Source organism: Nomascus leucogenys, chromosome 6, assembly GCF_006542625.1.
Source record: "Nomascus leucogenys isolate Asia chromosome 6, Asia_NLE_v1, whole genome shotgun sequence".
In the NCBI taxonomy this organism is placed as follows: Eukaryota; Metazoa; Chordata; class Mammalia; order Primates; family Hylobatidae; genus Nomascus; species Nomascus leucogenys.
In genome coordinates, this window is record NC_044386.1 from 57,976,116 (window position 1) to 58,002,106 (window position 25,991).

A 25,991-nucleotide genomic window follows, 5' to 3' on the forward strand; every position below is an offset into this window, starting at 1 on the left:
CAGCTTGGGTGACAGAGCGAGACGCTGTCTACAAATTTTTTTTAAATTAAAAAGCCAGGCCCAGTGGCTCACGCCTATAATCCCAGCACTTTGAAAAGCCGAGGCAGGTGGATCACTTGAGGTCAGGAGTTCGAGACCAGCCTGGCCAACATGGTGAAACCCCATCTGTACTAAAAATACAAAAATTAGCTGGGCGTTGTGGTGCACACCTGTAATCCCAGCTACTCAGGAGCTGAGGTGGGAGAATCCCTTGAACCTGGGAGGTGGAGGCTGCAGTGAGCTAAGATTGCATCAATACACTCCACCCTGGGCCACAGTGAGACTCTGTCTCAAAAAAAAAAAAAAAAAAAAAAAAAAAAGATTAAACAAAAGCTTGTTCTTTAAAAAGACTAATAAGACTAAACAATAAAAAGAAATTCTAAATAAATAAAACATAAAAGACTACAGATTTTTTAAATTAAATCTAGATGAAAGAGGTAAAGTCCTAGAAAATACCAAAATTAATACAAGAAATACCTGTTTTATGTCAATAGGTTTTAAATACACTGAACTAGTTAAGTTTTCCCTCCTAAAAATATCTAGCTTAGATTATTTTTCAGGTAAATTCAAACTTTCAGTAAGAATTCCTGTCTTATATAAACTGTTCTAAAAAATAGAAAAAGAACAAAACCTAACTAGCCCATTTTATGAGGATTGTAGAATCTTTATTCCAAAACCACATAAGCAAAATGCAGGAAAAGAAGGGTATAGTCTTATTTCATAGTGACATGATTTGGCTGTGTCCCCACCCAAACCTCATCTTGAATTGTAGCTTCCATAACTCCCACGTGTTGTGGGAGGAACCCGGTGGGAGGTGATTGAATCATAGGGGTGGTCTTTCTCATGCTGTTCTTCTGAGAGGGAATAAATCACTCTTATAAAGGGGTGATTTACTTTATAATAAATTATATATTTTATATATTTTGATAGTATTTTATAAAGGGGAGTCCCCCTACAGAAGCTCTCTTGCCTGCTGCCATGTAAGACCTGACTATGCTCCTCATTCGCCTTCAGCTATGACTGTGAGGCCTCCCCAGCCATGTGGAACTGTGAGTTCATTAAACCACTTTCCTTTATAAATTACCCAGTCTTGGGTATGTCTTTATTAGCAGCATGAGAACAGACTAATACAACTAGTGAATACAGATGTAAAACATCCAGTCAAGTAGTGTTTATCTCAGGAAGAATCAGTATCTCAAAATCTAACCAGAAATTTATCATATAAATAGACTAAAGGAGAAAAATAACCCAGAGCAAGAAACTGAACCTTAATTGATACAGAAAGAGCAGTTGATAAAATTCAACATCTACTTATGATAAAAAACTCTGGACTGGGGATGGTGGCTCACAGAAGGATCACCTGAGCCGAGGAGTTCAAGACCAGCCTGGGCAACACAGCAAGACCCCATCTCAAAAAATAAAAATAAAAGGAAAGTTCTCTCATTTGCAGATGGTATGATCATCTACTTAGAACAACTGATAGAATCAGACTATTACGACTAAAAAGAGTTCAACACGTTGCAAATTATAAGATTAACCTACAAAAAGTAATACCACCATTTCTCTATGTAAGCAGTAAAAACTAAAGACATAATTAAAATAAAAACTATTAAGTACCTCAGAATTTTTAAAACCTTTTGTTGAAGTACTAAAATACATACAGAAAAGTACAAGTCATAAGTTCACAGCTTGAAGATTTTTACAAATTGAACACCTGTATTACCAGCACCCAGATCAAGAAATGGAACGAACTGAGTGTTGCCAGCACCCTAGAAGCCCCACTCATGCCCCTCCCGTTGACTCAAAGGCAAATACAGTACTGACCTCTAGCGCCAGATTCACTTTGCCTGTTTTTGAACTTTACAGAAATAGATTCGCATAGTATACACACTTTAAAGAAAAAATTTTTTAAAGGAGAGAAAGAATCCCAAAAGGGATAAATATAACACATATTTACAAAACACTCCCCCCCTTTCCTTCAGGGCACAGCTTTTCATTGCTGTAGGCTGTTATTGCTACAATAACGCCTTCCAAAGTCTATTAGCTACAATTCTAAGAAACTTCAAAGAGTCTGTGCTTCAGTTTGCTTATCGTTTTTACAAATTGGAAATCTAATTTCTAGCAAACTTTCACAAGAAAAAAACAATTTTTCCTATTGTTTATAATTCACTGAGTACAATTTTACTTTCTTCCATTAATTATGCTTTCCAAAGATTTATAATAAAAATGATAAAGCAACAGAACTAGATTCAATTTTCAAAAATGAAGGAACTGATACCAACCCCTCTAGACTAGAAACTGCCTTGGCCTACAGACGGGGGTGAGGAAATGTCTTAAAATTTTGAAAGGACAGGAACATGGGTCATTTAGATATTTACTTGCCCAGAAAGAATCAAATCAAATGATACTTCAAAGCCATTTTAAGATCAAACATTCTGTGTCTATATCACAGCTCTACCTCTGATGACCAGGAGTTTTTGAGACAGTGACTAGAAAGGGAAACCATATTTATAATAGATTATTGTACTTCTAACCAATGGAGATTTGATGCTCTTAGCAGTTCCAGACACTGAGTGAACTGCACTGCTTTTTAGTCCTGTCTGTTTCAAAAACCCCTGTAGAGGTCTGTCTTTGGTGGGTGGACTGGCTTGCTTAAATAGAAGTACCTGCCGGGCATGGTGGCTCACACCTGTAATCTTAGCACTTTGAGAGGCCAAGGCAGGAGGATCACTTGAGCCCAAACGTTCAAGACCAGCCTGGCCAACATGGTGAAACCCCCATCTCTATTAAAATACAAAAAAGTACGCCAGGCATGCTGGTGCAGGCCTGCAGTCCCAGCTACTCAGGAGGCTGAGGCACGTGAATTGCTTCAACCCGGGAGGCGGAGGTTGTAGTGAGCCACGATTGCTCCACTGCACTTCAGCCTGGGCGACAAAGCAAGACCCTGTCTCAAAAATAAAATAAAATAAAGGTACCTACCCTTTCCTAACCTACGAATCAGAAGCTCTGGAAGTAAGGACTTAGTGCAAGTGCAGGTTTTAAAATTTCCTCATGGGGGCCGGGCGCAGTGGCTCACACCTGTAATCCCAGGACTTTGGGAGGCTGAGGTGGGAGGATCACTTGAGCTCACGAGTTTGAGACCAGCCTGGCTTATATGGTGAAACCCCATCTCTACTAAAAATACAAAAATTAGCTGGGCATGGTGATGTGTGCCTGTAATTCCAGCTACTTGGGAGGCTGAGGTGGGAGAATCGCTTGAACCCAGGAGGCAGAGGTTGCAGTGAGCCGAGATCACGCCATTGCACTCCAACCTGGGTGACAGAGCGAGACTCCATAAAAAAATAAAAAATAAAAAATAAAATTTTCTCATGCGATTCTATGCTTAGCCAATGTTGAAAGCCATGAATATAGTTAACAACACAGCAGACTAAATGTCTCATTTCGTGTTATCATATATCCATGAGACAAATGTTAATACAAGCCACAGAACATATATGCTCCTTTGAAAAATTACTGGTCACAATTTAAGTCTGTGGCACCAGCACAATTCAAAATGAAGAAGACTGCGCACCAGGAGTCAGAGGCCTGGCACTGACCTCACTATGGCTACTCACTGTGCCACACCAGACAAGCCAGACAAGTCAGCTTGCTGAATGTTTGCTTCATTTATAAGAATGAGAAAATAATATTTGTTCTGATTTCCTCATAAGATGATTGTGTATAGAAATGAAAGTACAAGTTATAAGCCATACTAAACTACAAGAAAGACACGAAATTTAGTCAGAATTAGTTGATTCCTAGGAGTTATTGCAAACGATAGAGACAGATCCAAAATGCTGATTTTCAGAATTTAAACCAAGACTTCCCCTTTATTCAACTAACTAACCAACCAACTAAAAACCACCTGTCTTTTAGTTAGACAGGAAAACGGGAAGGCAGTTCTGCCTCTGTTAATGAAAACAGAGGCTTTTCTTTTCTACTTCCTGCCTTCAACTCTCTGCAACAGCTCTTTCCAAGCTCGGTTCTTCCCACATCAAGAAAAAAACAAAAGTCAAGTAACTCAATGTCTTTTTTTTTTGAGACAGAGTCTTCCTCTGTCGCCCAGGCTGGAGTGCAATGGTGTGATCTCGGCTGATTGCAACCTCCCCCTCCCGGGTTCAAGCGATTCTCCTGCCTCAGCCTCGTAAGTAGCTGGGACTACAGGCGCCCGCCACCACGCCCGGCTAATTTTTTGTATTTTTAGTAGAGACGGGGTTTCACCATGTTGGCTGGGCTGGTCTTGAACTCCTGACCTCAGGTGATCCACTTGCCTTGGTCTCCCAAAGTGTTGAGACTGCAGGCGTGAGCCACTGCGCCCGACCAAGTAACTCAATTTCTAGGAAACTAGTCCAATTTTTTTCCTAAAAAAAAAATATATATATATGATGAAACACAAACCTCAGCCACAGTGCTGCGAATGCGATCCACCACCTGTTCAAAGTCCACCAAGCTGAAGAGTGGCTGCTGCTTGAGACGGTGCAGCTCTGCAGCAAAAGTGTCTTCCTGGTTTTTCAAAATAGATCCTGCAAAATAGGAAGGCACCGTCAAAGGAGGATGGAGAATACCCAGGACAGTTAGGGTTTTCTGGGGAGGGCTAATCTCGGTGGGGCAGCAACTTCACCTGCTTCTCAGACAAACGTCACGATTCTGCTACATTCTCAGGATAGGAATATTATCGACCACTCGCTCTGACCAGGCATGCTGTGGGGCTGCATAGTATTAAGGAAGAAGAGCTTTTGAGGGTGTGGTACATTGGACAAGGAGATTTCTACCTTTTCTAGTCAGGTTCACATTTTGATTCTCAAACATCTGGACAGATTCTCCAACAAATAGGATTTTTTCAGCAACCCTCACTGGAATGTAGGATGGCAAAATCTCCACTCGTAGGGAAAACTGCTTCAGAGATGGTGCCAGCATGTTCTCTTCCTCAATCAGGCGCTAGTCAAGGAAAGAGTACACATCGAGATGCAGTGTGAAGCAAGAAAAGGAAAACAAGAAAATACCTAGTAACTCTCCCAACCCATGATTTAAAGTAAAGACGCAAGGACTTCAAATCTTGTATTGCACAATTCTCAAACCACCCGTTTTGGAGAGACGTATTTCATCTTCAGGCAGCACAGTGGCAGGTGGAAATAAGAGTGGCTTTTTAAATACTGGGATTTGGGCCCTCACTCTGCCTTTACTACTGAGTAAAAACTTGCACAGTCGATCAGCTTCCTTACTGATACAATGAAAGAGGTGGTCTTTTTTGTTTTCCAGGTCTTCTCTCTATGTCTTCTCTGCTAGTGCTCCTCAGGGCACTGTCCCAGACTGTCTTTTCCTCTCATCCTACACTTCTTATACAATCACATCGTCGTCTGTGACTGATCAGCATAACAGATAGTTTTAATTTTTAGGTCACAGACCTCTCTGCAATCATAAAAGCTATGGACCTTCCAGACAAATGTACAGACATATAACATTTCATGAACCTCCTGAAGCCACCCAAGGGCCCCAGATTAAAAACCTCCAAGCCCCATGCTGATGATTCCATATGTAGATTTAGAGCAAGCTGGAGTGCTCTCATGAGCCCCAGGCTCAACCCACTGAACATTTCCCACAAGTTCCTCAAACTCAACATGCCCCCCATTAGACCCATCTTCTTCCCCGCATACCAAGCAGTATACACCCCTATCATCACTACTTGCCCAGCTGCTGAAGGCAGAAACCTGGGTATCATCAATGATTCTTCCCTCTTGACTCATTTCCAAGCACTCACTAAGCCTATTGATTCCACCCTTTAAACATCTCTCACACCTCTTTGCTCTTTTTTCATATTCAATGTTAGTATCTTTGGTTTAGGGGACTATTATTTTCACCTAAGTCTCCCCAACACTCTCTTAACTGGTCGACCTGCCTCTAATCTTGATTTTTTAAAAATGATTCCCCACACAGCATCCAGAGTGATTTATCATGAAGTCTGACTGTGGTACCCACTTGCTTAAAATTCAATAGCCCCCAACTCTTTTCAGGTTCAAGTACAAATTCATTTCCACTGTTTACATGCACCTTTGTGATCCTGCCTCTGCTTAACTCAAGTTTCATCAAGTACCAACTTAACAGTTTCAAGTACCACCTCTCCCTCACACCATCTCTTATAACATTTTACTTCAGCCTTTACTTGACTATTTCAACTGAATTACTACTGTTTCCCCCAATGAACCATGTCCTTAATGGCCCCTGTACCTTTACACATACCATTCCTTCTGCCTGGATATCTCTTGATAGCTCCTCCCAAACTCTTTGCAATTTAGACATACCTTCCACTGAAAAGCCTTCTCTAGTCACTCCAAGACCCTATCCCATGACCATGTTCCAAGAATACCCATATTAAGTCTTTTCAGAGCCGTTAGTACACTGTAATGTAACTGTTTACTTTTCTACATCTCTTCCCCTGAACTATGAGCTCCTTAGGGACAGACACTACTACTTTTTATTTGTAGCACCTAGAACAATGCCTGGTACATAACTGGCATTCAATGAAATATTGCCACAGGATAAATGAATGAATGGATGGATGGATAAATGGATGAATATGGACAATGCAGAACTTTGAGGGGTCTAATCAAAACACCAAACTGGCCGGGTGCGGTGGCTCATGCCTGTAATCCGAACACTTTGGGAGGCTGAGGCGGGTGGATCACCTGAGGTCAGGCGTTTGAGACCAGGCTGGCCAACATGAGGAAACCCTGTCTCTACTAAAAATATGAAAATAAAAAATATGAAAATTAGCCAGGCGTGGTGGCACATGCCTGGTTCCAGGTACTTGGGAGGCTGAGGCAGGAGAATTGCTTGAACCTGGGAGGCAGTGGCTGCAGTGAGCCAAGATTGCGCCATCGCACTCCAGCCTGGGTGATGGGTGAGAATCCATCTTAAAAAAAAAAAACAACAAAAAAAATCTCCAAACTGTATTTAAATCTAAAATGTAGCTAGCTGCTCCATTAGAGTAGTTATATAAGTAAGACTTATAATCTCTCAAATGCATATATTGGGAAAGAGGAAACAAAAAGAATCTCACAAACACATTTTCTATTTTATAGTCTCACACTAGTTAAGATAAAGCCGAATGTTTACATCCAAAGAACTGATGGAAGGTGCTCAGCTATGAGCTAAGAGGGGATCACCAGAAGATCATTTGTGTGCATGCTTTTCTGACTCCTGGCAGGAGGGTGCTAGGCTGCTTTTCCGGCTCTCACCAAGTCCTGGAGTTCTCTCAGTTGTTTTCCTGTCAGTCCCCCAATGCCCAGATCCTCCTCGTCCTCTTCTGGCTGGGCACTGACATTACCAGAAGATGGACCCTGTTTGATAAAGAATTCTTCATGCTGGTCCAAGAGGAGTCCATGGAGCATCCAGGCTGAGAGCTGTTTATACATGACCCCATGACAAACGGCCAGGATTCTGGGCAGAGTAGAAAGTAAGAGGCTCAGAAGTCATGCTTTAAACTGTTACAGGATAAACAGAGGTCTGAGAATTTGATGAGTCATAAGGGAAATAACCAATTAAGTTAAAAATAATTGTGCTATTTTAATTTAAATGTGGGTGAACTAACTCACTGAATTTCCATATTTGCAGCCTACACAATGAAATCTAAAATGTTCAGTATATGTGCTGATATTATTTTAGGGAAGATATTTTCTTCCCTTCTTTTATGTAATTTTCAAAACTGATGGGTCCTAAATATGTACAACTGTTTTATAGCAATAAAAAATAAAAATAATAAAAAATTTAAAAAATCGACTTAACGGAGTCTCTTTTTGGCTAACACAGTATTAAATTTGTTTTATTTCTGTTGGAATCACATAGGGAGAGAATATTTAATACGTGAGTGCCAGGTATACATGAAAAACTATTATCTAGCAAAATTCAGAAACTAAAACAAAATGCAGAATGGTTGTTGGGGAATAGCATATTCAGATGGTCTCAAAGGATCACCTACCAGATAGCATATTAATTAAAAAGGGGAAAATGTACCTCTATAATGGAGCAGCATGTGATGAAAACACCTAAGCCAAGTGATCCAACTTCATAACATCCGTGATGGGATAAACTTACTTTCTGTGCCTTCTAATATGATGTAATGGGAAATAATATCACCTACATAGTATTCTTGCCAAAAATGTTTAATCCGAATCTAATCATAGGGAAACAATAAATCCAGATTGTGGAACATTATACAGGACAGCTGGTCAGGACTCTTAAAATGTCAGCGTCATCCAAAATACCAAGAACAAAAGGCAAGGGGGACGGTTCTAAATTAAAGGAGACTAAAAAGACATGAGAACAAAACGTAGTATGTGAACACTGATCGGATCCTGGATTGCAAAAAAAGAACAGCTATGAAGGAATGCTGGGGGACAACTAGAAAAATTTGGATATAGTATTACTGAATTAATGTTAACTTTCTTGGGTGTAATATGGAATTGACATTCTATAAGAGAATCCTCTTTTCTTTTCTTTTTTCTTTCTTTTTTTTTTTTTTTTGAGACAGGGTCTCACTCTGTTGCCCAGGCTGGAGTGCAGTAGCACGATCATAGCTCACTGCAGTTTTGAACTCCTGGACTCAAGCCACCCTCCCACCTCAGCCTCCTAAGTAGCTGGGCCCACAGGTGCACACAGCATGCCTACTTTTTTTGTATTTGTAGAGACGAGGTCTCACTATGTTGCCTGGGCTGGTCTCCTAGGCTCAAGCTATCCACCCACCTTGGCCTCTCAAAGTGCTAGGAATACAGGTGTGTGCCACCATGCCCAGCCAAGAATGCCTTTTTTCTAAAGTGATACAAGCTGAAGTATTTAGGTGTTAAGTGTTAGGATATCTGTGACTACTTTCAAATGATTCTGCAAAAAAAAGTTTGTGCATTTCACATATATGTATAGAAGGAGAAAAAGAGAAATCAAATGTGGCAAATGCTAACAAATGGTGCAACTAAAGGATATACTAGCGTTTGTTTTTTGTTTTTTGTTTTTTGTTTTGAGACAGGGTCTCGTTCTGTCATCCAGGCTGGATTATAGTGGCGAGATCTCAGCTCACTGCAGCATCAACCTCCTGGGCTAAAGCAATCCTTCTGCCTCAGCTTCCTATAGCTGGGACTACAGGCAGGCACCACACCTGGCTAATTTTTTAATTTTTGGTACAGACAGGGTCTCGCTATGTTGCCCAGACTGGTCTCAAACTCCTGGGCTCAAGCGATCCCTCTGCCTCAGCCTTCCAAAGTGCTGGGATTACAAGCGTGAGCCACCGAGCCTGGCCTACAAGTGTTTTATTATACGTTTCTTTCAACTTTTTTGTAGGTTTAAAATTTTTCAAAATAAAAGGTTGGGAGAAAAAGACATTACAAGAACTTGACTGTGTTATTTGTAGTATGCTAACTGAATGGACTCTCTCTTTTAAAAGATCAAATGTGAAGCTATTTACATTTATGCATTTCTGAGTATGTGGTCTGTAAAGTTTGGTCCCTGCAAACACAGAACAAACATGTATATATAGTATCATCTACTTAAGATTTTATATTCTATACACAAAAGTATAATAGAGAATTAAGTCCCTAAGGAATGTTCTGGAGGGTTTACTCATGCAGCAGTTAGAGTGGAGATTAAGAGTTGTGAGTGGCCGGGTACAGTGGCCACTACTGTACCACAGTTGGGATTACACCTGTAATCCCAACACTTTGGGAGGCCAAGATGGGAGGATCGGTTGAGCCTAGGAGTTCGAGACCAGCCTGGGCAACATAGCAAAGCCTTCTCTCTACAAAAAATTAAAATAAGAAAAAAAGAACAAAACAGAGTTGTGAGCGGCCTCAGGGACCACTTATCACAACTTTTCAATGAATGCCACAATTTTTTTAAAATAAGGAAAATGGATAAATGGAAAGATCAAACAGGCAGTCTTTGATTGTACTCTACATATGTTTTCATATAGTTGTAATCACAAGATAAATACAATTTTGTATCTTTTGTCAGTACATATTTATATAAAATATTTTATATGTCATAGTACCTACACTTTTAGTGGCTTTATAGTCTATCAAGTGAATATATCATCATTTAAATTTTCTTCTACTGTGGGTAATTTTCTAATTTCCTGATATAGTAGACAACATTGCAATGAACACGTTTGTGCATATAGTTATTTTCTTCTATTAAATAGTTTTGTTAGGATAAAAATCCTAAGAGTGGCATTATGGGATTATAAAGCACAAACATTTTTAAGGACCTTCAATTTGAAAATACCAGCTACTCAAATACACGTGTTGAGACATAGCAAGCAACATCTGGCACAGGTAATGGAATTCCTGCAAGGATAACAGGATCTAAACATTTAAAAAGATTGCCTCAAGGTCATCCAGGCACCTAAATCCTGGCTTTGACACTCAACACTCTATAGCCCTTTTTGCAAGGCCTGAGCCATAATAAAAGTTACATGGGCTCCTCTGCTTATGGAGCTTTTTCTATCCTGGTCATAACCTTCCCAAGAGGGAAACCTGAAATGACCTGAAAATAAAACATGTGAGAAGTCAAATAATTTGACCACCCACCTCCACCACCAATTCCCAGTTAAGCCATGACTTACTTTTCCAGTGCACTTCGAACAGGAGGCAAACCCCCACAGCTGTGTTTGTAGACTGTTTCCAGGATTTGACAACCATGAATCTGTGGAAAATATGGCCTTGTCAAACTGGATTCCATTCTAAGAGTCCATGCAAGACACATTCTTATTCCATATTTAACCAAGAGGGCGCAATCTAGGAGAGACTGGGGATAAACTTTCTCCTAAGATTTACACATAGTGGTTCTCAAAGAGGGACCTCTCTCCCATCAGCAGCACAACCTGGAGACTCATTAGACATGCAAACTCTTGGTTAGAGCCCAGCACTCAGTGTTTCCACAAGCCCTCCAGGTGATTCTAATGCACAGTAAAGTGTGAGAACCACTGCACTTACAGCAACCAGAATCATTTAGAGTTGGAACGCCAAAGCCAAGGAAAGCTTTTTATTTCAGGTTAAGGCCCAATTCAGTCTACTTCTAAGGTATATACTTTTTCAAAAATCCTCTGCCTCTATGTTCTTCAGACTTTTTTTTTTTTTTTTTTTTTTGAGACAGAGTCTTGCTCTGTTGCCCAGGCTGGAGTGCAGTGGTGCAATCTTGGCTCACTGCAAGCTCTGCCTCTTGGGTTCACACCATTCTCCTGCCTCAGCCTCCTGAGTAGTGCGACTACAGGTGCCCACCACCATGCCTGGCTAATTTTTTTTGTATTTTTAGTAAAGACGGGGTTTCATCATATTAGCCAGGATGGTCTCGATCTCGTGACCTCGTGGTCCGTCCGCCTCGGCCTCCCAAAGTGCTGGGATTACAGGCGTGAGCCACCACGCCCGGTCCCCAGACTTTTATTTTTACCACTTTGAGGTATAATTTACAATGAAATTCACCCGTTTTAAGCATACTAATAAACAATTTTTAGTAAATTTCAATCACTGGGCAACCATTACCACAATCCAGTTTTATAACATTTCCACTACTCCAAAAAGCGCCTTTGTGCCTGTTTGCAATCAATCTCCATTCTCAACCCAAACCTAGAATCTTGACTGCCTGATTTTTAAAAACTCTGAAGAGCCTTGGTACACTAGTTTCTCTACCACCGTCCTGGCAGGAAGGAAGATTCAGCCATCTGCAATCCCCCTATTTTCCACTCTCCTTCCTATAGCCAGCGGCAGTTGAAAGCCAACTGAGACATGCAGCTAGGCCTGGCTCCCTTATGCTGTCCTTGTTAACTCTATTTGCCTAGAAGGTCTCCTTTTATTTTGGGAGATAGTTTAATCTAGTGGTTAAGAGCACACTCTTTGGAGCCAGATAGAGCTGGGATATAAACCCATTTACTACTATCTGTGTGACGCTGGGCACACCCCTTAACCAACTTAGCCCTGCAGTGGATCGTGTGTGATAATGTATTTAAAGCACTTAGCACAGTGCCTAGTACACAGCAAGTGACAGTAAAAGCTGGATGTTGTTATTTGATGAGGACAATCAGCTTTGAAGGGCCAATGAACACCCACCACTGGCTTTGCTGGCACAGCATGAACATAGCAGAGCACTTGTTTCTACACTTACACAGTTAAAAATGATGCAGCAATGTGGCAGATTAACTGGTTTACTAGTTATATTAATGAAAATGAACACCCCTAATAAGCTAAGGCACAAACAAAGAGCTTAAAAAAATGAAGACTTGAGCTAAAGATGTTTAAGCCATTTGTCGACTTGGTCCAATTGTGGACTAATTCAATAGGACAGCAGATTCTTCTAATATGAAATCTCAAAGCATTTATTCCTCAGAATTATTAACTCTGCCCAGAAAGACATTCTCCTAACTTCTCAATACACCTGATAAAAACTTGTGATAAGAATAGGCATATTTATTAAACATCTGGCTTTCACTCACTGATCTCAAAATTCTCAGAAAACTGCCAGCACACTAACCATAAACCTATTACCTTCTTCCTAAGAATTAACTTTCTGCTTCACACCCAACAGTTCTAAACCCTTACTGCAGGTTCCTCTCACCTGCAAACATCCGCAGCAATTTTTTTCTTACCCCAACAACATTCTTGGGCACATCTATTAACATTTCCTCTACCTTCTGGACCAGGAGGTGTTTAAAGACAGTCATACTTTTGCATTCCTGACACTTAACATGATAACCAAGCAGATATTGTTAAACAAATGAATGAATAAATAAAAACTACTAAAAACTAGGGTCTTTGAAAAAGAATGCAAAGCAAAATTAATTAGCAATATTCCCTCAGTGCTTAGCAAGGCAAAAGGAATAAGGAAAGTTCTCACCTTTTGACTCTTAATTTGTTCTACTACAACCATCACAGAGGGAAAAAGAAGCTGGAACTGCAAAGTAGAGAATAATTAGAAGGGTATGTAATCAAATGTAAGGGAAACAAAATCAGCTCGGGAAATGCTTTTGTTTCCAAATAGTTCAACTTAAGATAAAATGGCAATACCACAGAATAGTCAAGATCCAGCATCCTAAGGCAATTTGATGTGGAGGTCCGCTGCAGATAGGAAGAGGATGGCAAAGAGAGGCAGTTTCTTTTTTTTCTTTTTTCTTTCTTTTTTTTTTTTGAGACAGGGTCTCACTCTGTCACCCAGGCTGGAGTATAGTGGTGGGATCCCAGCTCACTGCAACCTCCACCCCTGGATTCAGGAGATTCTCATGCATTAGCCTCCCGAGTAGCTGGGACTACAGGTGCATGCCACCACAACCAACTAATTTTTGTATGTTTAGTAGAGATGGGGTTTCACCATTTTGGCCAGGCTGGTCTCCAACCCCTGACCTCAAGTGATCCAACTGCCTCGGCCTCCCAAAGTGCTGGGATTAGAGGTGTGTACCACCATGCCCAGTCGGGAAGCAGTTTCTATTTCTGAGGCTGGCATACTTGTTAATACTGCTGTCCATATAGAGCAGTAACATTAGCGTTAATATCAGACATTAAGTCTTAACTATATTTGGAAATCTTTAAACAGTTTTGATCTAGTAAAGCATATAAAAGGCACAAAATATACAATGTTAGGCTCTGAATCCAGAAGAAAAAAAGTTCTCAAAAACAGTATCATAAATTAGATTATTCTAACACTATCAACAGAGTGCAAGGCATTTGGTTATTTGGGCAGCATACCTGGTCTAGGGAGTAGTTGACATGTGATATGGAGAGATGGGGATCACCCAGGAACTGCAATAAAAACTTTGTGATTAGAGCTCCACACAAAATATCTCAAATCTATTTGATCTATGAAAATGAGAAAGAATCTCATGATGTGCTTAAGTGTTAATTTTAGGCTATTGAGAACTGATAATTTAATCAGGTTATTAATCCTGATATTCAGGCCATAAAGAAACCAACCCAGGGCTCTTAGAAACTCACTACAGAGTCTTTGCCATGATCTGTAAGCCACTCTGATCACAGGTCGGGCAACCACTGAGAGAACACTGTACCTTCCAGCCATGCAGGCAACTGTTCACTCTTAACTACCTGATCTTATCAAAGGGCATTTCAGATTCAAGAACGTGCCCTAATCTACTGTCCCAGAGGTGTTTCCTATAACTCCTCCTTCTTACCTCTTGTTCCAAATCAAGCAGTGCTTGGCGATAAGGCTGCAAAACAGAATCCAGCCCTGTGCAGAAGGCCCTCAGGTAGATTCCATGTAACCCACCTTGGCCCTGCTGAGATGGATGGTGATCCTGAAATCAAACAAACAGAAGCTAACTTCTCAGCTCAGGCCCTGAAACTTGAAAAAGACATTATCAGGCTTGTTTCTTTTAAAAGTTATATAAACAGAAGATGGCCGAATAGGAATAGCTCCGGTCTCCAGCTCCCAGCCTGAGCGACACAGAAGAAGGGTGATTTCTGCATTTCTGTTTGAGGTACCGGTTTCATCTCACTAGGGAGTGCCAAACAGTGGGTGCAGGACAGTCGGTGAAGCGCACTGTGCACGAGCCGAAGCAGGGCGAGGCATTGCCTCACTCGGGAAGCGCAAGGGGTCAGGGAGTTCCCTTTCCTAGTCAAAGAAAGGGGTAACAGACGGCACCTGGAATATCGGGTCAGTCTCACCCTAATACTGCGCTTTTCCAACGGGCCTGGAAAACGGCACACTAGGAGATTGTGTCCCGCACCTGGCTCGGAGGGTCCTATGCCCACGGAGTCTCGCTGATTGCTAGCACAGCAGTCTGGGATCAAGCTGCAAGGCGGCAGCCAGGCTGGGGGAGGGGCGCCAGCCATTGCCCAGGCTTGCTTAGGTAAACAAAGCAGCCAGGAAGCTCAAACTGGGTGGAGCCCACTACACCTCAAGGAGGCCTGCCTGCCTCTGTAGGCTCCACCTCTGGGGGAAGGGCACAGACAAACAAAAAGTCAGCAGGAACCTCTGTAGACTTAAATGTCCCTGTCTGACTGACAGCTTTGAAGAGAGTAGTGGTTCTCCCAGCATGCAGCTGGAGATCTGAGAACGGACAGACTGCCTCCTAAAGTGGGTCCCTCACCCCTGAGCAGCCTAACTGGGAGGCACCCCCCCAGTAGGGACAGACTGACACCTCACTCGGCTGGGTAGTCCTCTGAGACAAAACTTCCAGAGGAACTATCAGACAGCTGAATTTGTGGTCTCACGAAAATCCGCTGTTCTGCAGCCACCGCTGCTGACACCCAGCCAAACAGGGTCTGGAGTGGACCTCTAGTAAACTCCAACAGACCTGCAGCTGAGGATCCTGTCTGGTAGAAGGAAAACTAACAAACAGAAAGGACATCCACACCAAAAACCCATCTGTACATCACCATCATCAAAGACCAAAAGTAGATAAAACCACAAAGATGGGGAAAAAACAGAGCAGAAAAACGGGAAACTCTAAAAAGCAGAGCACCTCTCCTCCTCCAAAGGAACGCAGTTCCTCACCAGCAACAGAACAAAGCTGGATGGAGGATGACTTTGACGAGTTGAGAGAAGAAGGCTTCAGACGATCAAACTACTCTGAGCTACAGGAGGAAATTCAAAACAATAGCAAAGAAGTTAAAAACTTTGAAAAAAAATTAGAAGAATGGATAACTAGAATAACCAATGGAGAGAAGGGCTTAAAGGAGCTGATGGAGCTGAAAGTCAAGTTTCGAGAACTACGCGCAGATTGCAGAAGCCTCAGTAGCAGATGCAATCAACTGGAAGAAAGGGTATCGCTGATGGAAGATGAAATGAATGAAATGAAGTGAGAAGGGAAGTTTAGAGAAAAAAGAATAAAAATAAATGAACAAAGCCTCCAAGAAATTTGGGACTATGTGAAAAGACCAAACCTACGTCTGATTGGTGTACCTGAAAATGACGGGGAGAATGGGACCAAGTTGGAAAACACTCTGCAAGATATTATCCAGGAGAACTTCCCCAATCTAGCAAAGCAGGCCAACATTCAGATTCAGGAAATACAGAGAACGCCACAAAGATACTCCTCGAGAAGAGCAACTCCAAGACACATAATTGTCAGATTCACCAAAGTTGAAATGAAGGAAAAAATCTTAAGGGCAGCCAGAGAGAAAGGTCGGGTTACCCACAAAGGGAAGCCCATCAGACTAACAGCTGATCTCTCAGCAGAAACTCTACAAGCCAGAAGAGAGTGGGGGCCGATATTCAACATTCTTAAAGAAAAGAATTTTCAACCCAGAATTTCATATCCAGCCAAACTAAGCTTCATAAGTGAAGGAGAAATAAAATACTTTACAGACAAGCAAACGCTGAGTGATTTTGTCACCACCAGGCCTGCCCTAAAAGAGCTCCTGAAGGAAGCACTAAACATGGAAAGGAACAACTGGTACCAGCCACTGCAAAAACATGCCAAATTGTAAAGACCATCGAGGCTAGGAAGAAACTGCATCAACGAACGAGCAAAATAACCAACTAACATCATAATGACAGGATCACATTCACACATAACAATATTAACGTTAAATGTAAATGGGCTAAATGCTCCAATTAAAAGACACAGAGTGGCAAACTGGATAAGGAGTCAGGACCCATCAGTGTGCTGTATTCAGGAAACCCATCTCACGTGCAGAGACACACATAGACTCAAAATAAAGGGATGGAGGAAGATCTATCAAGCAAATGGAAAACAAAAAAAGGCAGGGGTTGCAATCCTAGTCTCTGATAAAATAGACTTTAAACCAACAAAGATCAAAAGAGACAAAGAAGGCCATTACATAATGGTAAAGGGATCAATTCAACAAGAAGAGCTAACTATCCTAAATATATATGCACCCAACACAGGAGCACCCAGATTCATAAAGCAAGTCCTGAGTGACCTACAAAGGGACTTAAACTCCCACACAATAATAATGGGAGATTTTAACACCCCACTGTCAACATTAGACAGATCAACGAGACAGAAAGTTAACAAGGATATCCAGGAATTGAACTCAGCTCTACACAAAGTGGACCTAGTAGACATCTACAGAACTCTCCACCCCAAATCAACAGAATATACATTTTTTTCAGCACCACACCACACCTATTCCAAAATTGACCACATAGTTGGAAGTAAAGCTCTCCTCAGCAAATGTAAAAGAACAGAAATTATAACAAACTGTCTCTCAGACCACAGTGCAATCAAACTAGAACTCAGGATTAAGAAACTCACTCAAAACCGCTCAACTACATGGAAACTGAACAACCTGCTCCTGAATGACTATTGGGTACATAATGAAATGAAGGCAGAAATGAAGATGTTCTTTGAAACCAATGAGAACAAAGACACAACATACCAGAATCTCTGGGACACATTCAAAGCAGTGTGTAGAGGGAAATTTATAGCACTAAATGCCCACAAGAGAAAGCAGGAAAGATCCAAAATTGACACCCTAACATCACAATTAGAAGAACTAGAAAAGCAAGAGCAAACACATTCAAAAGCTAGCAGAAGGCTAGAAATAACTAAAATCAGAGCAGAACTGAAGGAAATAGAGACACAAAAAACCCTTCAAAAAATTAATGAATCCAGGAGCTGGTTTTTTGAAAAGATCAACAAAATTGATAAGACCGCTAGCAAGACTAATAAAGAAGAAAAGACAGAAGAATCAAATAGATGCAATAAAAAATGAAAAAGGGGATATCACCACCGATCCCACAGAAATACAATCTACCATCAGAGAATACTACAAACACCTCTATGCAAATAAACTAGAAAATCTAGAAGAAATGGATAAATTCCTCGACAAATACACCCTCCCAAGACTAAACCAGGAAGAAATTGAATCTCTGAATAGACCAATAACAGGTTCTGAAATTGTGGCAATAATCAATAGCTTACCAACCAAAAAGAGTCCAGGACCTGATGGATTCACAGCCGAATTCTACCAGAGGTACAAGGAGGAACTGGTACCATTCCTTCTGAAACTATTCCAATGGATAGAAAAAGAGGGAACCCTCCCTAACACATTTTATGAGGCCAGCATCGTCCTGATACCAAAGCCTGGCAGAGACATAACCAAAAAAGAGAATTTCAGACCAATATCCTTGATGAACATTGATGCAAAAATCCTCAATAAAATACTGGCAAACCGAATCCAGCAGCACATCAAAAAGTTTATCCAACATAATCAAGTGGGCTTCATCCCTGGGATGCAAGGCTGGTTCAACATACGCAAATCAATAAATGTAATCCAGCATATAAACAGAACCAAAGACAAAAGCCACATGATTATCTCAATAGATGCAGAAAACGCCTTTGACAAAATTCAACAACGCTTCATGCTAAAAACTTTCAATAAATTAGGTATTGATGGGACGTATCTGAAAATAATAAGAGCTATCTACGACAAACCCACAGCCAATATCATACTGAATGGGCAAAAACTGGAAGCATTCCCTCTGAAAACTGGCACAAGACAGGGATGCCCTCTCTCACCACTCCTATTCAACATAGTGCTGGAAGTTCTGGCCAGAGCAATCAGGCAGGAGAAGGAAATAAAGGGTATTCAATTAGGAAAAGAGGAAGTCAAATTGTCCCTGTTTGCAGATGACATGATTGTATATCTAGAAAACCCCATTGTCTCAGCCCAAAATCTCCTTAAGCTGATTAGCAACTTCAGCAAAGTCTCAGGATACAAAATCAATGTACAAAAATCACAAGCATTCTTGTACACCAATCACAGACAAACAGAGAGCCAAATCATGAGTTAACTCCCATTCACAATTGCTTCAAAGAGAATAAAACACTTAGGAATCCAACTTACAAGGGATGTGAAGGACCTCTTCAAGGAGAACTACAAACCACTGCTCAATGAAATAAAAGAGGATACAAACAAATGGAAGAACACTCCATGCTCATGGTTTGGAAGAATCAATATTGTGAAAATGGCCATACTGCCCAAGGTAATTTATAGATTCAATGCCATCCCCATCAAGCTACCAATGACTTTCTTCACAGAATTGGAAAAAACTACTTTAAAGTTCATATGGAACCAAAAAAGAGCCCACATCACCAAGTCAATCCGAAGTCAAAAGAACAAAGCTGGAGGCATCACGCTACCTGACTTCAAACTATACTACAAGCCTACAGTAACCAAAATAGCATGGTACTGGTACCACAACAGAGACATAGATCAATGGAACAGAATAGAGCCCTCAGAAATGATGCCGCATATCTACAACTATCTGATCTTTGACAAACCTGACAAAAACAAGAAATGGGGAAAGGATTCCCTATTTAATAAATGGTGCTGGGAAAACTGGCTAGCCATATGTAGAAAGCTGAAACTGGATCCCTTCCTTACACCTTATACAAAAATTAATTCAAGATGGATTAAAGACTTACATGTTAGACCTAAAACCATTAAAATCCTACAAGAAAACCTAGGCAATACCATTCAGGACATAGGCGTGGGCAAGGACTTCATGTCTAAAACACCAAAAGCAATGGCAACAAAAGCCAAAATTGACAAATGGGATCTAATTAAACTAAAGAGCTTCTGCACAGCAAAAGAAACTACCATCAGAGTGAACAGGCAACCTACAGAATGGGAGATAATTTTTGCAACCTACTCATCTGACAAAGGGCTAATATCCAGAATCTACAATGAACTCAAACAAATTTACAAGAAAAAAACAAACAACCCCATCAAAAAGTGGGCAAAGGACATGAACAGACACTTCTCAAAAGAAGACATTTATGCAGCCAAAAAACACATGAAAAAATGCTCATCATCACTGGCCATCAGAGAAATGCAAATCAAAACCACAGTGAGATACCATCTCATACCAGTTAGAATGGCTATCATTAAAAAATCAGGAAACAACAGGTGCTGGAGAGGATGTGGAGAAATAGGAACACTTTTACACTGTTGGTGGGACTGTAAACTAGTTCAACCATTGTGGAAGTCAGTGTGGCGATTCCTCAGGGATCTAGAATTAGAAATACCATTTGACCCAGCCATCCCATTACTGGGTATATACCCAAAGGACTATAAATCATGCTGCTATAAAGACACATGCACACGTATGTTTATTGCGGCACTATTCACAATAGCAAAGAGTTGGAACCAACCCAAATGTCCAACAACGATAGACTGGATTAAGAAAATGTGGCACATATACACCATGGAATACTATGCAGCCATAAAAAATGATGAGTTCATGTCCTTTGTAGGGACATGGATGAAACTGGAAAACATCATTCTCGGTAAACTATCGCAAGGACAAAAAACCAAACACCGCATGTTCTCACTCATAGGTGGGAATTGAACAACGAGAACTCATGGACACAGGAAGGGGAACATCACACTCCGGGGACTGTTGTGGGGTTGGGGGTGGGGGGAGGGACAGCATTAGGAGATATACCTAATGCTAAATGACGAGTTAATGGGTGCAGGAAATCAACACGGCACATGGATACATATGTAACAAACCTGCACGTTGTGCACATGTACCCTAAAACCTAAAGTATAATAAAAAAAAAAAAAAGATTTTTACATTGCATGTGAATAAATGCAACTTTAACTGAAAAAAAAAAAAAAGTTATATAAACAAACCAATTAGAGGCCTTGCCTTCACTTGAATATTTCTAGTGATGAGAAATCCATAACTTATTTCACATGAATTACCGATAAATTCACTGAAAGCTTGACATAGCTCCTGCCCTCTAGAGGTGTACCCCCCAAGAGAGCAGGACCCACCTGTTGTTGCACATGGCCCGTGTACTGTTCAATGAACTCAGTGAAGCGAATATAGTCTGTGCCAAGCCGGCAGAGTCGATTCAGGACACTGGTCTCACTGGGGTGGAGGAAAGGGAAGTCCTGCGATACCTGCAGGAAGAGGAACACTGCAGAAAACACCTCCAGTCACTGCCCCAACTTTCAGGCGTTTCAAACGCTTCATACTACACATTTATCGTTTTCTTTCTCAAGATGTCCACTTAAAGGTGTTAAGTTCTGGATAATAATGTATTTCCAAAGCACTTCCAAGGGGTTCCCTATCCCTGACCCAATTATTTGCTTCTTAAAATAGATAACACACGCTAAATAATTTAAACAATACAAAATGGTGTACATTAAAAATGAGTCAACCACCCCAGGAGCAGCCGCTATTACCTGCTTCTTAAGCAATCTCCTAGGGATGGTCTATAAGGATATGGGGGTTTTGACCTGTTTGCAACAAAGTCTCTTTAGCAATATTGCTCAAACGGGGGTCTGCAGAGTCCGTGGGTTTCTCAGACATATTCTTAGGATTTACAAATTCCCTATAACATTTTTCATTGTTTTCATTCCAGTAAAAATCTAAAATTAAGCATACCTATTATCTGTAAATGCACCTTATAATTGGCCATATATATTTAGTGTCCATATTTACATTTGTATTTTTAATTTAAATGAAAACCAAATGATAGCCTAATATGCTATATATAAAGGTTTCACAGCAGTTCAGGTAGAAAAAAGTAGTGGAAAAATACATTCCTTCAACCAACTTTTTAAAAATACTGTGGTAAAATACATATAACAAAATCTACCATTTTAGCTCTTTTAAGTATACAGTTCAGTGGTATGAAGAACATTCACACTGTTGTGCAACCAGCACCACCATCCATCTCCAGAACTTTTTTGTTTGCCCCAAATGAAACTCTGTATCCAGCCCCTGCCAAACACCACTCTACTGCCTCTGACTTTGACTACTCTAGCTACCTCATATAAGTGGAATCACTCAGGTCAGGTACAATCGCTCACGCCTGTAATCCCAGCATTTCGGGAGGCTGAGGCGGGTGGGTCACCTGAGGTCAGGAGTTCAAGACCAGCCTGGCCAACATGATGAAACCCTGTCTCTACTAAAAATATGAAAATTAGCCAGGCGTGGTGGTGGGCGCCTGTAATGCCAGCTACTTGGGAGGCTGAGGCATGAGAATTGCTTAAACCCGGGAGGCAGAGGTTGCAGCGAGCCGAGATTGTGCCACCGCACTCCAGCCTGGGCAACAGAGCGAGACTCTGTCTCAAAAAAAGTGGAATCATTATTTGTCCTTTTGTGACTGGCTTATTTCAGCTCATCCATGTTGTAGCATGTGCCAGAATTTCCTTCCTTTTTAAGGCTGAACAATATTCCCTTGTATGTATATACCACATCTCAATTACCTATTCGTCCCTGCACTGACACTTGCTTCCACCTCTCAGCTATTGTGAATAATGTTTGGTGAACACGGGTGTACAAATATCTGTTGGGTCCCTGCTTTCACTTCTTTTGGGATATACCCTGAAGTGGAACTGCTAGATTATATGGGAATTTTATATTTAATTTTTTTTTTTAGAGACAAGGTTTCACTCTGTCACCCAGACTGGAATACAGTGGTGGGTTCATAGTTCACTGTAACCTTGAACCCCTAGGTTCAACCAATTCTCCCACCTCAGCCTCCAGAGTAGCTAGGACTATAGGCATGTGTCACCATGCCCGGCTAATTAAAAAAAATTTTTTTGTAGAGATGGAGTCTTGCTCTGTTGCACAGGCTAGCCTCAAACTCCTGGCATTAACTGATCCTCCAGCCTCACCCTCCCAAAGTGCTGAGATCACAAGTGTGAGCCGCTGTGCCTGGCCTTTATTAATTTTTTGAAGAACTGCCATACCATTTTCCACAATGGCTGTACCATTTTACATTTCCATTACTATATCCCAGGTACTGTGCTAATACTTTGAGATAAAAGAGTGAACAAAATCAGATACAATTACTGCTCCAAAGGAACTTAGCATATTATATGGATGGATATATAATATGGATTATATGTGGATGCTATCTTTATATGACAGTAAATGTGGTAACAAATAGGCGAAGAAGAATTTTTCTGTTACCGAGTCCACAGAAAATTGATTAGGAATCCAATTAATGTAGATTTTAATGACACAATGCTAATCACATCTTCAAGTTAGTAACTTAAGAGGTTGCACAACACGGTGCTTAAGAACCTGGTCTCTTGTCGGGTGAGGTGGCTCACGCCTGTAATCCCAACACTTTGGGAGGCTGAGGTGGGCAGATCATGAGGTCAGGAGATCGAGACCATCCTGGCTAACACGGTGAAACCCCATCTTTACTAAAAAAAAAAAAAATACAAAAAAATTAGCCGGGTGTGGTGGCAGGTGCCTGTAGTCCCAGCTACTCGGGAGTCTGAGGCAGGAGAATGGCGTGAACCCGGGAGGTGGAGCTTGCAGTGAGCCGAGATTGCACCACTGCACTCCAGCCTGGGTGACAGAGTGAGACACCATCTCAAAAAAAAAAAAAAAAAAAAAAAAAGAACCTGGTCTCTGAAGCCTGACTGCCTGGGTTTGAATCCCTGAGTTGCCTCTTACTTGCTTGAAAGCTTAGGCAAGTTACTATACTTGTCTGTGCCTGTTTTCATACCTATAAACTGAAGAAAATAATTGTGAGGATTAAATAAGTTAAGCCCATAGCCGGTGCTCAATACACATAAGAGATTTTATATTATTAACAAGACAGCTCTACCAGTTATCAAGTGATACTACTATTAAAATTGGCATTTGAGCGTTTCTTGTTGGCAGAGTTTTCAAAAAGTTCAATATCTAATTATTCTGAAACAGCAAATAACATCTTGAAGTTACCGATACCATTCTATGTAACACAGTTATAGGAACAGGCTGAGAAATCCTGCATTAGAATAATGGTCATTTGAACTTATTGATCTGGTATTTTGTTTACTTTAAATTTATAAAAATATTTGATTTTATAGTTGTTTAAGAGCACTATGCTTGAGTTTATACCTAGCTTATGTATATACATATTCAATATAATAAAATAATTTTCATTAACACTTGGCACTCATGACAACTTTTCCCTTTATTCAAATGTAAAAGACACTGCTCTGCAGAAAGTATGTAATATTTGCTGTCTTTGTCTTCTTTTTCTTCCATCAATACCTAAACACCTGCTATGTGGCAGAAACTGTGCTAGGTGCTCTGGGTAGATGAATGAAGACGACCACTGGTCTTCGCTCCCGGGGCAATCTATGCGGGAGAAAGGCTAAAGGCAGGTAACAACAATACATTATGAATTGTGACAAATCCTATAAGGGAAACAAACGAGCTGATGGAGAATAATGGCATCAGGGGAGGATGCTTAAAGATGTGCTCAGAGAAAGTTTTTCTGACAAAGTGACTTTAAAGCTGAGACCTTAAGGATGAAAAGGTAGAAATACCTGATTGAGAATTTTTCACAAGAAAGAAAGGAAGGGAAAAGATGAATTACTTGTGGCTGTCTCCCCCACCCACTCCCTAGCTATCTTTCCTGTACTGTGTTATCTCTTTTTATTTTGGACCATCAGGCACCCACATACTTCCTGAATACTGTCCTATATGCCTGGCATTGTACTAAGTTCTATGGAGAAAAGTGAAACATCGAATTAGTCTTCAAAGACCTACAGGTGAAAGATAGCAATTCAAACTCCACCACACAAATCTTCACCTATTTTTTTCAAAAATTCACCTAAACTCCTGAACTCCAAATACACATTCATAAATAATAACGAAAGGAAACTGTTTGATTTATAGGTTTTATAGACTACGAATGTACTTTTTCTGCTCTTCCACAGTCTATATTGCCAATTCTCCTAAGAATGGGCATGTCTTGGTGATCAGGCGGACCTAGATTTCAATCTTGCCACTACCAGGACTGGCTAGCATAAAGTTTTCTGAGCTTCGGTTTGCTCATTTGTTAACTGGTAGAAACAATACCTAAGTGGACTAAATTATTGAGAGCATTAGATAACATTACTGGAAGCAGAAGCAGGTAAGAGTAGTTCAAATACTGAAGCCAGACAGACCCGGCTTCAAAACTAAGCTGTTAATTACTAGCTATGTGACCCCGATAGTTATTTAACTATTCTAAACCTAGCTTAATCTGTAAAATGGATATAGGTGGTTGTGAGGATTAAATAAGATAATGCATACGGAACATCATACATTCCTGGTTACACAAAGGCCCCCTACCAAGTGCTTTATCTAGTGCAGAAATTTTCTGGTAAAGGAGTAATGAGGGAAACACTACACGCTCTCTATTTCATTTATTTCATTCAACAAACTTTACTGAGCGCTTACCATGTGTTTGGGAGCTGTGTATTTGGCCCAGTACTTCAAAACTCAAACAATGCACGTGTGAAAATAAATAGGAGAAAGTGCCTCCCACACTTCTATATCATTCCCCAGCAACTGTCAGACACCTGGACCTCAGGCCCGTTCCTCGCCCCGCCACAGGTGGGGCTCTTCGAGGTCTGCCCTCCGTTTTCTAGCCTAGGCCCGGCCTCTCTAGGTGTCGCATCAGCCTTGACCCTAAGGGGCTGCCCTCCAGTCACCTGTCCAGGGACACGTCCTCAGCCCTGGAAGCCCCGCCCGCTAGGTCCCTCAGCCTACTCCCCCAGGCGCTGGCTCAGGTCGCCGCTCCTGCGCTCCCTGGTTCCCGCGCTCTGCGTCGGACAGTACCTGCAGGCCACTCCGCTTGTTCCAGGTGAAAATGGACCCAGGGTACCCGCTCAGAGCCAAGAGCAGTTCGTGGATCATTCCCACGGCGGACCTCGAGTCCCTGGTTATGTCACCCCCTCCTCCAGCGCACCTCCAGGCGACCACGCGGGGAGTGCTTCCCCTTCCACACGCGCACCGGCCCCTGGGTCGGGCGGTTTGTGCTGAATCAACCCACCGAGACAATCGCTGCGGCGGAGCGGACGGGAAGCTGGGAAGGGGTCGCGGGGGAGTCCCGGAAGTTCGGCGGCTCCACCGAGTCCACCCGCTACTCCCGCCCGGGCTCCGCGGAGACTGAGTCGCGGTCGCTGCCCTCGCGCATGCGCCCTTGGTGCCCCGAGCCGCCCGCT

At 41.5% G+C, this 25,991-nt stretch overlaps 1 protein-coding gene across 3 annotated transcripts in view; it reads right to left on the reverse strand.

Annotated features, from left to right (window-relative positions):
- TUBGCP4 (tubulin gamma complex associated protein 4) overlaps positions 1–25,973 on the reverse strand; it is a 45,648-nt gene extending 19,675 nt beyond the window's left edge. For 2 of the 3 annotated variants that reach the window (XM_012507222.2, XM_003266804.4), the window contains exons 1-9: positions 25,606–25,973; positions 20,817–20,945; positions 14,234–14,356; positions 13,794–13,847; positions 12,949–13,005; positions 10,685–10,764; positions 7,314–7,515; positions 4,851–5,016; positions 4,477–4,601 (exon numbers count right to left, since the gene is read on the reverse strand). In XM_012507222.2, the coding sequence (XP_012362676.1) occupies positions 4,477–4,601; positions 4,851–5,016; positions 7,314–7,515; positions 10,685–10,764; positions 12,949–13,005; positions 13,794–13,847; positions 14,234–14,356; positions 20,817–20,945; positions 25,606–25,683 (1,014 nt within the window). In that variant the 5' untranslated portion in view covers positions 25,684–25,973. Of the gene's footprint in view, positions 1–4,476; positions 4,602–4,850; positions 5,017–7,313; positions 7,516–10,684; positions 10,765–12,948; positions 13,006–13,793; positions 13,848–14,233; positions 14,357–20,816; positions 20,963–25,605 lie in introns of all 3 variants that reach the window. The other variant, XM_030814212.1, reaches the window with a different exon arrangement.
- Between the last annotated feature and the right edge of the window lie 18 nt (positions 25,974–25,991).